The sequence below is a fragment of the Pseudorca crassidens genome, chromosome 18 (genome assembly GCF_039906515.1).
Source record: "Pseudorca crassidens isolate mPseCra1 chromosome 18, mPseCra1.hap1, whole genome shotgun sequence".
Lineage (NCBI taxonomy): Eukaryota > Metazoa > Chordata > Mammalia > Artiodactyla > Delphinidae > Pseudorca > Pseudorca crassidens.
In genome coordinates, this window is record NC_090313.1 from 973,596 (window position 1) to 987,490 (window position 13,895).

Below are 13,895 nucleotides of genomic sequence, written 5' to 3' on the forward strand. Positions count from 1 at the left end.
AATCTTAGTAAAGGTCAAATAGGGCAATTATGAAGCTAGTATTTTTATGACATTGGTTTGTAACTGTACTTTTTGTTTTCTGCATAATTTAAGAGACTAATACATTTAAAGAAAAAAGTATTAGTGTATAACTAGTATTAATGTATATTACTGTAACTTTGTAACTCCAAATTTTGTTTCCTGCATAATTTAGGAGACTAGTGCATTTAAAAGAATTATTAATGTTTGGGGCACACAATGTATAAAGATGTAATCTTGTGACATCAATAGCCTAAAGGGCTGGGGATAGAGCTGTAAAGGAGCAGAGTTTTTGTGTTATTGAAGTTAAGCTGCTGTAAATTCAAATTAGAGGAATGATTTCAGGATGTAAATCCTCATGGTACCACAAAGAAAATTGCTATAGAATATAAGCAAAAGCAAATTAAGAACGAATTTAAACATTTCATTACAGAAAAAGTCAACTAAATTCAAAAGAAGACAGAAATGCAGGAAATGAGGAACAAAAATATAGACAAACATTGTATACGCTCTACGTGCTATAGGGCATACAGAAAACAAATAGCACAATGTCTCACCTAGTGAATGGGGCAGATGCTTTCCACGTCAGCAAGAAAGAACTGGATGGCCAATCATGAGTCCCCTTATAGGAGGGACCAGCAGGGTGAACCTGGGCCCCCAGAATCCTTTGCTCTTTCTCTGCTGCCAGGCAGAACTGGCTCTGCTGAATGACCATCTAAGGGTCACACAGCCAACCAGGGTGAGGCAGGTGAAACTGACAGGATCAACTGATTCCCCGGTGCCTGGCACATGGTAGGCACTTAATAAATACTAATTGAATAAATGAATGAATAGGTTTTTCACACACCTGCCGATGAAAGGTTACCAGGAACCTGACACTGGTCTGCTGAGTTCTTTTATGCATGGCCAACGAATCGTCACAGTGCGAAGTCAACCTCTTCCAAACGGTCTTCTTTGCACCAATGAAGGGAGTGGCAGAGGGTACTTTTTGATTCAAGCAGGCTGCCCCAAGTGTGAAGGTCACCTGCTCTTGCTGGTGAAAAAAAATAAGTAAGGAGCAGCATAGAAACCGACGTGGCCTTGGACACTGTGCTTGTGGAGCTGCCGAAGGAGCCCATGACTTCTCTCCTGCCCAGTGTTCTGTATGAGGCTGGAAGCCGAGCTCCCACTCCAAGCAAGGACTTCCATCACCTGGCCATCACCAAAACTGAGGTAAGGCACCAGTAAAGCTAAGGAGCTGCCTTCCTGGGTGTTACAGCTTTAATGCTTGCCGAGCGCACACTTCCTCTCACGCTGGGAATAAAGGGCACACTCTTTGAGACCTTGAGCTATGAAGTCAGACAAACCTGTTTGAACCTGCCTCCATCACTCTGTGTGTGTGTGTGTGTGTGTGTGTGAGAGAGAGAACTTGGGCGACCTAGTATCTTCACACGCACAATGGGGCAGTCTCGTAAGACCTACCTCAAGGTGGTTTTGGCACAAGACAGAATGAATTGCACAGAGCGCTTGATAAATGTTAGATGCCATTGTTACTTACTGCTCTGACTGAATTATACTAACAAGAACTTGACCACTGGTAGGGAAACTGAGTTAGTACTGCAAGTTTAGGATTTTATGGCTTGCCTCTTCCTGGCAGTGAGTTAGGTCCTTTGGGGATTTCATTCTATCGAACATCTGAGTTATGTGTAGCCAACTTGTCACCACCCTGAAAATGTCTACAGTGGACCCCCATCTGGTCTGGGGCTCCAGTGATCAAGAAGTTGTTCCTGACTCCCTGTGCACCCTTCCTGCTGTCACCACAGAAGTGAGGCCTCAGGTCCTGATGAAAACAGCCCAGGCACCGCCTCCTCAGCTAAGAAGGCTTTCCTGCCACCCGGGCTGGGCAAGTCACGCCTTCTCTGACTCACAGACGCCGAGTCCTCAATTGTTACTGGCTTTTATCGGACTGTCTCCCCCACCCTGAGGGCCTTATTCCTGGAATATAGTACTTTCTCAAATAATTGTTGAAAGAGCAGAGGAGGGGGCATTCTTTGCTACCCAGCGTTTTCCCATAGATACAATATTACCTTCCCATAGATACAATATTACCTTCCCATAGATACAATATTACCTTCCCATAGATACAATATTACCTTCCCATAGATACAATATTACCTTCCCATAGACACAATATTACCTTCCCATAGACACAATATTACCTTCCCATAGACACAATATTACCTTCCCATAGACACAATATTACCTTCCCATAGACACAATATTACCTTCCCATAGATACAATATTACCTACCAGCTGTTTTCAAATCTGGCTGCACATTTGAATCACCTGCAGAGCTTTAAGAACGACTGGTTCCTGGGCCGCACCCAGACTAGTGAAGCCTTTTGGGTGTGGAGCACAGGACTGGGTGTTTTGTAGAGTCTCACATGCTTCTAATACAGCCAAGGTTGAGAACCACGGTTATGAGCCATGACTGTTAGGCCCACAGGCTTGCCCACACTCTGAGAAACTACTTGTGTGGGAAGAAGAAGACCAGCCTCCAAGTAAGGGGGCAACTTACATCTTTCCACCTCGGGTTCTTTTGTCTTTAAAATGGTGATATGACATCTACTGCACGGAGCAGTTAGGAAGAAAGTGACTGAGAGGAAGTGTCTGCTCGCATCGCGAGTCACATTTGTGATGAAGCAGGAACGTCCTAGCTCACACTGCGGTTTTAGTTATAAAATACAGTACCTAAACAAGCAGAGAAGATGCCAAAGGAGTTCAACTCTTTAACTGTGGTCTGTCTACCTTCAGGGACGGAAGGGGGTTGAAACAAAGCCAGATTGAGCCACGTTGGTGCCCAATGTGGTTAATAGGTTGGTTCCCCTTCAAGCTGATTGTTTTAAAATATTTGCTCAACATTCATTCAGAGGAGGCTGAGGGCCAGGTGGGGAGAACACAGGTTCTCCCTGCTGCCCTGAGCAATTCAGCTCTAGCCTCAGAAAAGACCCTCAGAAGGCAGTTGAGGGCCCAATCACTGCTCCTTCAGGAAACCCATCCACAACGATCATTTCTCCTAAGTATTTCTTTCTGCCACATGGACTTCTCTCCCTGAGAGGAGTTCTGAGGAACAGGATTTTCACCATCTGGGTGCATCTCAAGTCCAGACTGTCCTTGTCTTCATCCAGCTCTGAAAAGGGGAGGCCTGGTCTCCCTGGGGGTTAAGTGGGGCTTGCACATTAAAAGATCACATGACTGTTCCCAGCAGGGAAACTCGACGGCCCACATTTCACCTGTGGAGCTTCCTATCATCCGTGAATCCATGTTCCTTCACCGGAAGAGAAGCACCAAGGTGGGAGCAGGCCTGCCCAGGGCTCCTGGCTCGGTGGGAAGACAGCAGCGTCGCTCTCCTTCACCAGCTTCTTCCACTCCGGCGGTGGGATTCGCTCTGGACAGAGTTAAGGCAAGCAGAAAGGATCAGGAGACTACATATCTATCCAAATGATTAATCGAGCTTTCCTGTTACGAAGTCTAAATTTTCCTGTATTATTCCTTTAAGTAGTAGGCTGGAGGAGGGATGGCATTTAAGGCTTTGGGATAAGTGAACAAATGGCAAAAAGAATCAGTGATTTGGTACAACAAGACCTGGGCTAAGACCTCGTTCACTCACAGGTCTGCTGATCGTTGGCACATTAAATGGTTTGTCTTTTAACACACCTGAGATGATGATGCCTGCTTCGCAAGATGAGTTCCAGGACGTGATGGGATAAAAGAGTTGAAAATTTAGAAAAACTGTTAAGGGTGTGTGGGCTTGAGGTCCAAGTATGATTTCCAGAAAGTGACACCAGAATGAATACATTTCAGGGTTTAATCAGCTTGTGAGCTTGTGAGTGTGGAATGAGCGAATGAGCTAGTTCAGAGGAGAATTTAGGGAACAGCAGTTTAAATAGTAAAGGCAGGCTGAAATAAGCTTGCTAAGTTAGAGAAAACTGGTTAACGGGACGATGTCCAAAATACATTCCATAAAGTCTATGGGTAAAATTTTATGTGATTTCTTCCTGATAAGATGTGTAGTACTCATTAAGATAGTTTTAAAAAACTCTTTTGATCAAGTATATTTACCAATTACGATCATTCTTCATCCAATTAAATATTTTATCATTCATGCCTCCCATTGATTAGAAAGTGAATTTATATGCTAGTTGCCAGGCAGGGTAGCTTCTAGCAGTATATTTTACTGTTTTTTAAAATGGTATAAAACAAAATCAAAGGATTTATTTGTGAGTTTTAAAATAAATCTTATTTAAGTTTTCCCAAAAGCTCAATGCTAGAGTTAGATATATTCATGTACACATATTTACTGAAGAAATATAACTTCCATTATCACATTCTTTGCTTCATCAATAACCCATTGGTTTAGCTACACATTATTCTAAGTTAGCTAATAAGAAAGACTATTAACTCCATTTAATTTTAATCTTGACATTACTGCATTTACTTACAAGATGTTTCTAACTTTTGTATAAATAGGTCCTCATTTTGAGACATCAATTTCATGTTTATTTGAATTGAAAAATGAAGTTTTTCTGAATAAATAAGGCTGATTTGGCTGACTGGCTTGATAGTAAGAACTAACTGGCAAAGGTTATTACATGGTGACTATTTTCCATAAATTGGCTTCATTACATTTGCAACCCAAGGCTTTAGAAAACTCTCTATGAAAATATACTGGCAACGATGCTCTGAAAGGACTGCCTTGATTATTTTTCCCCAAGGCCTTTTGAGTAGATCAGATTAAACTGTTCACTTCCAAGAATGAAAGACTAGGGACTTCCCTGGTGGCCCAGTGGTTAGGACGCCGCACTTCCACTGCAGGGGGTGTGTGTTCGATCCCTGGTCGGAGAACTAAGATCCCACATGCCGTGTGGTGCAGTCAAAAAATAAATAAATAAACCAAGAATGAAAGACTAGCAGGTACAATTAATAATTTTTTGAGATGTTGGAAAAGACTTTTGTATATTTCCCAGGAACCGAGAAACTGAACGACTCCAATCATTGAATTGCAAAGCCTTTCAAAAGTCAGATGATTTCTAATTCTTTGCTTTCAATTAAATTAGAAGAATTATCAAATGGTAGACATTAGAAGTAATTTTTGATTATAGATAACTATGAACAGTTGGTATATAACTTGAAAGAATTTTAAAGGGTTAAGTGGTATTTTATAACAAAACTCCTCTGCTCCATTCAGTGTCACCAAGCTTTCTCAGCAGTTAGTTCAATAAAAATGGAAACCTGGAATAGAATTGTCCAACATTGTCTTATTCTACTAGCAAAAGGTATTCATCAAATTCATCTGTCAATATATGAACCCATTGGGGAAAATATCCCCATCTTTCTGAGAGGAATTTTCTTTTTAACACTTTATTGTTGACTATTTTAAACACGCACATAAGTAGAGAGAGTAGAGAGAGAAACTGAGCCCTCACCAGTTTCGAGAATTATAAACATCCTGCTGTTTTTAATTCAAGGAAGGTTATTTCTAACCATCAGACTTTTATGTTTATGTCTTAGTTGGTTTGGACTGCTATAGGAAACTGCCTTCGACGGGGTGGCTTATAAGCAGCAGAAATTTATTCCTCACAGTACTTGACACGGGAAGTCCAAGATCAAGGGGCTGGCAGATTCAGTGTTTGGGGAGAGCCTGCTTCCTTGTCCAGATGAGGCCATCTTCTCACTGTGTCCTCACATGGCAGAATGCGTGAGGGACGCTCTGGGGTCTCTTCTGTAAGACCCTAATCCCATTCCTGAGGGCTCCACCCTCATGATTTAATGACCTCCCAAAGGTCCCCCATTCAAATGCCATCACACTGGGGATTAGATTTCAACATGTGAGTTTGGGGGGAGGGGCACAAACATTCAGGCTATAGCAGTTTATACCTCTATTTTAATATTTGTTTTGATTAGTTATGTACTATTGTAATAGAGATATTTCTTAGTACTTAAGACCTGTGATAGGAAGTCCAAAATTTTAATTAACATGCACATTTTTATTGCTGGGAATTTTGTCCTTCTCATTAAGATAAAAGTATGTGAAATTAAATTATGAAAATTCTTTTGGAAGGTACAGGAGCAAAAGTTTTGCGGACCACTTGTTAAGGAAACAACAGTAGGCTAAGTGTAAAGCTTTACTAGTTTCAAACTGGGCCAAGTCTTCCCCGGTTCCTCAGCACGTTTTGTGATTTTCTGGTGCACGCAAACCCGGCACATTGTTTATCAGCCAGTCCCGTAGAGACTGGAGAAGGTGAAAAAGTCTGACATAGCTTGTAAGTACCACTTGGGGGTTTAATAAATGCAGATTGTGATCCAGTGGGCCTGGAGAAGGGCCCAGCAGCTTTCCTTCATGGTACATCTCAATGAAAAGGTTTCAACGTAGATGACACATCCACATGCATGAGCCCTTCCCACACTGGAGCTTCAGGACCATGTCACGTCAACACTCACAGACCAGCCAAAGGAGTTGGCTAGGGGCTTCCCTGGTGGCGCAGTGGTTGACAGTCCGCCTGCCGATGCAGGGGACATGGGTTCGTGCCCCGGTCCGGGAAGATCCCACATGCCGCGGAGCGGCTGGGCCCGTGAGCCATGGCCGCTGAGCCTGCTCGTCAAAAAAAAAAAAAAAAAAAAAAAAAAAAACAAAGGAGTTGGCTAGATCCTGTCTTTATTAAAAACGTTTAGGGGGATTGGTGGTGGTGTGATGAATTGGGAGATTGGGATTGACATATATACAGTAATATGCATAAAATAGATAACTAATAAGAACCTGCTGTATAAATAAATAAATAAATAAAATTTAGGAAGCAAAAAAAGAAATTACCCAGCCCATAAAAACTAACCACCCTGTACCCTGGGGCCTCTTGACCTCTGAGATGGCCCATACTCTGTCTGTGGAGTGTGTTTCTCTGTAAATAAATCCACTTCTTACTTTAAAAAAAAAAAAAAAAGTTTATATTCTGCTATTCATAGATTCCTTAGCATTAATTTAGATTTTTAAAAATACCGCATGGAAATAGTATTTACATCAACTACTGAGTTTTTGTGCCAGTGCCTCACTCACCTTGCCCATATCCAGAATGTTTTGGGAGCTCTGCTCTCTGGCCTCCGTGGTGGGCAACTTCTGGGCCAGACTGTGTGTGTTTGCTTTTGGGGGCAGGTTATCTGGAAGTCGTGGATGGTTTCTCTCCACCTAGAAGAAGAAACAACCCTCCCTAGAGCAGCGAGGGCGCCCCCTGCAGGCTTCCTGCTGAACAAGCAGCAGCACAGCAAGTACTGGGCTTTGGCGGGTGTGGCAGTTTCAAAGTGTCCCAGGCACCCGTGGCTGTCCCTTCCTCCCTCTTTAAAGAAAGCCTTTTGTTGCTGGCCCTAGAAGCCTGTCTGGGAGCCGTGAGGGAGCCCAGGGGCAGCCCCGCTCGGCTGAACTCCCACAGGGCATCCACGGTGTGCAGCAGCCCAGGGCAGAGCTGCAGTGCCGCCCGTGTCTAGTGGCTGCCAGGAGTCCTGCACGGGCCACATGGTCAGCTGCTCTTCTTATATTCCATCCAAGGAGTGGGGACATGCGTTAGACCAGCGAAGGGTGCATTGATTTAGTCACTTGGTGGGCGTTTTTAGGTGCCTACTATGTCAGATGCGAAAAGGCTGAAGCAGCCCTGCTCCGAGACGGAGGGGCGGGGCCACAGGTAACCAGCGCTGTGAGGGGCAAGCGGACACTGTGCTGAGTCTAGGGGGAGAGTGAGCTTCCCAGCAAGGCCCAGGCATGTGGGAGCCTTGATTGGTCAGGAGGTCTGGGCGGGGCCTGAGATTCTGCACCTCAAGCAAGTTCCTGTGTGAGGAGGTGAGAGAGAGGCCTCCCAGCAGCTGTGGGGACGGCCAGATGAGGACGACACAAAGCCACAAAGACGTGGAGGTCGAGGCAGCAGGGTATGTTGGACACAGAGGGATGCGCGGGGGCACAAGGAAGTACCAGCTGTCCCTGAGGCTCGCCACGTCAGGGCACCCAGGTTTGCAGCAGTGCTGTCCCCAGGCTGGCCCCGTCGGCTGCACCCATGCTTGTCCCCTGCGTCCCCTACTTGAGACAGTCGACTCCACAGTTGCTCACAAGATGCCAGGAGCTGAGGTCCTGCTGGCATCCTTGCCCTGCATCTTTCTGGCAGAGGCCCTGCGAACAGAATGCAGTGCGAAGCTTGTGGATTTTGGTCAATCTAAGGTAAATGCCTATAGGAAGAAGAGTCACGTAAGTTCTTACAAGGCTCTTCAAACGTAGCCGTCTTTCCGAATAGTCGAAGGTCTCTGGGTCTGTGAACTGACTCTTATCTAGGAATTGGTTGAAGGGCCATGTCTCACTTTCATGGTGAATCAAGTCACACCTGCGCTCACAAGACCCAAAACGGGCTTTAGCTCTGCAGACCAAGCAGGAATCTAGTGGGTGGTTCGTCCATTTCAGCCGCAGAGCGACTGGGGGCGGGGCTATTCTGATTACCGTACAGGCCCTTCTGACTGTTAGGGTCACCTTCCTGACCTTGACTCTAAAACACCTGTATCTTCCCTTTAAGTCAGGGAGCCTGTGAGTTTCCTACTGCTGCTGTAACAATTACCATGAGTTTCGTGGCTTCAAAGGACAGAATGTATTCTCTTACAGTTCTGGAGATCAGAGGTCTGAAATCAGTGTCAGCGGGGCCCCTCCCTCTGGAGGCTCTGGGGGAGAGTCTGTTCCCTGCCTCCTCCGGCTTCTGCTGGCATCCCTAGGCTTGCGACAGCAGCTCCCCGGTCCCCAAGGCCACATCTTCCCATGTCTCTCCTGCTCGGCCTTCATGTCACCTTCTCTTCTGCATGTCTGCGAGGAAAATCTTTTCCTGATTCCCTCTTAAAAGGACACATGATTGCATTTAGGGCTCACACGGACAATCCAGGAGAAGCTCCCCATCTCAAGACCCTTAACTTAGTTGCATCTGCAAAGATCCCCCCTTTCTCCCACATACGGCAATAGTCACAGGTTCCAGAGATGAGAATGTAGCTATCAGTCTACTACAGAGCCCACTTTAATTGCAGTCACTAAAGTCTTTTCAGAGATTCTGGTGTTTCCTCATCAGTGCATTCTCAATGTTTTGTAGAAAAGAGTATTATTGGCCCCTTGGGGGCCACAGTTCAGAGGAAGAGGGTGGGTTGCCCATAACCAGTTCATTCCAGTCTTACTATCCTGGGAAGTCTCTGAATTCTGATGGAAGTTTTTGGCATCTCGACTTTACTTGGCTGCCACTCAGTTTAGGCTGCTATTAATCAGCTGAGTAAACAACTAGAACTGATGTTTAAACCACCACACTGTCCATAAATTCAGTCCAACCTGTATTCTTTTCTTTCTTGTTCAGAACCCTACACTCGGAATCCATTCCTACATTTGTTCCCCTCACGTTTGCTGACGTGAAGTAATAAAGTGCTTGTTCTTTTGGTTGGAAGCTGCCTCCTCCAGACATTGACTTTGTTATTGGCTACTTCAGATCTGGAAAAGGCTGTGGCATGGGGGGAGCTTAAGGAAGTCAGCTTCCTTGGTGGGGGGATGGCGTGGAGAATCAGCTGGGTATCTGTGGGTCTGACGTATTCTGCGTCTGCTGAGGCCTGCGGCATACCTTCATTCTGAGACATAGAGTCTCATTCTTTCCAGATTGTTGAACCAACTTTCACACAGACACTTTGTGGCTATTTCAACCCTCTGACTGTAAGGCACCCATTATTTTAGCATGTGCATAGCAAGTCCCAATTCTTACGTTTGACGACTTCAGACATTTTGTTTGCCATTTGACAATGTTCAGTGCTGTTAGGAATTGCTTCTCTTCCCTACAATCTTGAATCCCTCTTACCTTTCACACTGTTCTGTGGCAGCACCAATGCAGTTTCCCCAAACCTGACCCATAATGAACAGTTTATTTCAGGGGACCACAGGTAATTGGCCATTTTCCACCATAGGACATAGGCTGCCAGATTCTCATTCCTCAATATTAGTGGGATTTTTTACTCAGGGCAGTGTAACTTATTTCCCCAAATTTCCTTTCTCCAAATGTCTTTACTGTTGCCTCTAACCATCTCCCTGTTTATCAGTTTTCTTTTGAAATTCTTTGTTTTAAGCAACAGAAACCAATCCTAGCTGACTTAAGCAGAAAGAGAACTTATTGGAAGCATCTCAAACAGCTCAGAGAATCAGCTGGAAGACTGGAGAATGGGATGGGGCTCAGAAGCCAGAGGCAGGGCAGCATATGCACGAGCACACGCCAGGCCCCTGTGGAGTCACTGCTGTCACCTGTTGGGCACCGCTAGCAACATCCCACACGCTGCTGTGAACGGCCCCAAGCCATCACCTCACCTCTGCATCACTCGTGAGGCAGGGTCATAGGCAGGAGCTCCTCACTGGTTGAGCTCTGGCCTCCTGTTGCCAGGGCAAGGGACCCCAAATTTTATTCCTCCCAAATAGATCAGTGTACTTGGGGAGAAGATGATTGATAAAATAAGAAGTATCCTATTTCCTGTCCACAACTTACTTCAGCGCACATCCCAGTGAATTATAATCACCCACTCACTTGTGTGGGTTTCCCTGCCAGCTGGAAAGACTGTTGTCAGCAAAGACTTGTGCTTTGTGTCTTGAGGGTGTAGCAACAGTCCCTAGCACAAAGTTCACACTCAGACGAGCGTAGTTGAACTGAACGAATGACGAGTAGACCTTGGGTAGGGCTGTCCTTGGCAAGTGGGAGCTTGTGTCTGTGGTGTGCAGAGGTGGAGAAGCAGCTGTGCCCCTTATTCCTTAGAGGGTAGAACCTGTAATTTACCTCTTAGAAGCAGCACAAGAGGTTTATTGAAATGTGTATTAAATGGAAACGCTAGGCTCCAGGACACCTGGAAGACTTAGAATTTTTCTGAATGTTTCTTGTTTAACTAGTCAAAGTTGCAAGACGAAGCACAGCTTTATCGCAGTCTACCAGTCAGTTCTGGGTTAGAACCTTGAGCCTTTGGGGTGCTTCTCTGTGGTTATTTTGTAAGTGGAGGTTATGGCTGAAAGCTGGTGTGGCTTCCTGGTCTTACAGGGCAGCATGGTGGAGGGAAGGGGGTCCCTAGAATATCAGTAGTTCTGAGGCAGGGCTTGAGAAGAGCTGAGGCCTGAGCACCACAGCAGCAGGGTTTTCCGCCAAGTCAAAGCTTTCTCATACGTTCAACCCAAAGCAAAGCTGCCAGTTAAGATCAGATCTCACTGAAGTAACAGACACAGCCACTCACACTGCTCTAGCAACAAGACACGCCCCGCCCCGCAACAAGCCCGCGGGAAGGTGGGCTCCAGGGTGAGCTGGTCCAGGAGCTCCAGCACTGCCGACAGGAGCCCACCATCTTCTCACCTCTGCTCTGAGTGCGCACTTCAGCTCCATGGGAAGGTGGACTCCCCTTGGGCCTCCTTGGTCACATACAGAACGACAGGGTGAGTTTGCCCTGCCATCCTGTTGGACTCGCACGTCACTTGGCCAGCGCAGCCCCCAGGCACACGCTAGGAGAAGACCGGCCCATGTCTGGGGGCTGCCCTGATCAGACTGGCCTGAGCCACGTGGGCCTGGGGAGCGGTGGGAGGGGTGGAGAGCTGCAGTGGGGGGAGGGGCAGGTTCTGTTCAGTATAAAGAAGGTGACAGTGATGACCCCCCAACTCTTCAGTGGAGAGAACATACTTATGAAGTGTCTGTTACTTTAGATGATAGTTTCTGCCTATAATATCGAATTGCTCCATTTTATGTTTGTGGCAAGAAGATTGTGAAAACAATTCAATGCTGGATTACTGACAGCCTACTGTATAAAAATTTTTACTTTTTAAAAGTTATTCCTTTGAGGATCTGATGAAAGCTTATATAGACCATTCTATAGAAAAATGTATGATATGCTTATTCATAACATGATACTAATTTAGGGAACCTATGGATGACCACAAGAGTGGCAATGTTACAAGAGCACCCAACACGGATTTCGAGTTAAGAATTCCAGGGGCTTCCCTGGTGGCACAGTGGTTGAGAATCTGCCTGCTAATGCAGGGGACACGGGTTCGAGCCCTGGTCTGGGAGGATCCCACATGCCACGGAGCAACTAGGCCCGTGAGCCACAACTACTGAGCCTGCGCGTCTGGAGCCTGTGCTCCGCAACAAGAGAGGCCGCGACAGTGAGAGGCCCGTGCACCGCGATGAAGAGTGGCCCCTGCTCGCCACAACTAGAGAAAGCCCTCGCACAGAAACGAAGACCCAACACAACAAAAATAAATAAATTAATTAATTAATAAACTCCTACCCCCAACATCTTCTTTAAAAAAAAAAAAAAAAGAATTCCTGATTTAGGGGAACTGGTGAGCTTTTAGGGGTTCCCACTCCTTTTAAGTGAAAGGAAGGGTTTTGAGGCCTGTGAAGTCAGGAACGGGTCTGCTTTGCTCACCACTGAATGCTTGATGCCTAGAAAACTGCCTGCCACACAGAGGCACGCAGTGACCATTTGACGAATGAATGTGACAATCACTGTGCCTCCAAAGAGCTGTTGTCTGGATGTAAAGAGCTCATAAATGGGAGTATCTACTCCACGTAAGCCAGGACTGCTCAATGGTGACTGTCTCTTCAGTGGGACAGAACTTTATTCTAAAGGCAGGTTCATCTGTGTTAAGAAGCACAGGTGCTTTTAAATTCAAGTGACTTTTTTGTGAGGGGGTGGGATTCAGCTGGCCTGTCATAATTTAGTCTGTCTCTCAGTTTCTCTTTCTCACTGATGTTTAGGGCAGATGGAGAAAGTGCTTGAGAGAGAAGTACTGGATTATCCTTTGAATGTGTGTCAGGGGCAGTCTGACTTGCTAGTTTGCAGGCCTGACAACATAATCCTTCAGATCTTCTCCTTTCCTGATTTGGATGACATTGGGCAGCTGTCAGAAACCTGCAAACAATTCCAAAAGGAAGACCTTAAGATAATTTTTACTGGTAAATATTACACAGAATTTCAAAGAGAAAGGGAATGATTTAGAAAATTTTAACTTCATATAATGACAAACATGGGGTTTGTGCAATAATAAAACTTTTTTTTTTAAACCTATAACCTAAAAAACTGGCTAAGCGACTCTGCTCAAGAGGAAACAGTAGCACAGGAAGAGAGAATGATAAAGTGGTCACATCTGTGAAATGTAAGACAGGGAGGGTCACAAACAAAGCGATTCTAGCAAGAAGAAATATATCACGCTGCATTCCAAGGTAAGTGACATTTTTAAAAAGACACACATTAGAGAGAATGTTGAAAGTAGTACTAATATAGTTCCTACTCATGCATAAACTTAAGCAAATACCAAAAACAGGAAAAGAAATTGCACAGGAATTCCTAAGTGCAGACTTTGCCGTTGTTCTTCCCTGGGAAGCTCAGTAGCAGATTGGTAGAGATCCTCGGGGAAAGAATTAGTTTTCAAATGCCTCATTTCAGGCAGTCATATACATTTGGTAATTATAAGCTTTGAATCCATTTGCAAAGAGAAGTAAAGAAAATCTATTTTTTGTACATAATCATTGTTCAAAAATTAGAAAGAAAAGAACTAAAAATCATCTTAATCCTACCTTCAGTTGCTATTAAAATTTGGCATATTTCTTATCAGTATTTGTCCTAAAAGCTTGAGTACTTTTAAAGCTATTTCACTGTGAGGTTTAGGTGGTTTCTAGACCAAAATACATACATAAAAATATTCAGGTAGTCAGAAATTCTAGTCATAAAACAATTTGTTATTTGTAAGATAAATATTGGCTTAAAGATAAATTTTCTCATTTAAGAACGAGCAAGTTGCAATATAAGGTATTTTGTCTTTTTACTC

General features: G+C 44.8%; 1 protein-coding gene across 11 annotated transcripts in view; it reads right to left on the bottom strand.

Annotated features, from left to right (window-relative positions):
- Nucleotides 1-373: 373 nt before the first annotated feature.
- The window catches only part of UPF3A (UPF3A regulator of nonsense mediated mRNA decay), a 53,629-nt gene continuing 40,107 nt past the window's right edge, over nt 374-13,895 (bottom strand). The window contains exons 11-12 of one of the 11 annotated variants that reach the window (XR_010937074.1): nt 2,283-3,446; nt 374-2,106 (exon numbers count right to left, since the gene is read on the bottom strand). Coding sequence is in view for 10 of the 11 variants with exons in the window: in XM_067713818.1 (XP_067569919.1) it covers nt 6,473-6,650; nt 7,110-7,238 (307 nt within the window). In the remaining variant the exon portion in view is untranslated. The other 10 variants (XM_067713818.1, XM_067713815.1, XM_067713810.1 and 7 more) reach the window with 10 other exon arrangements.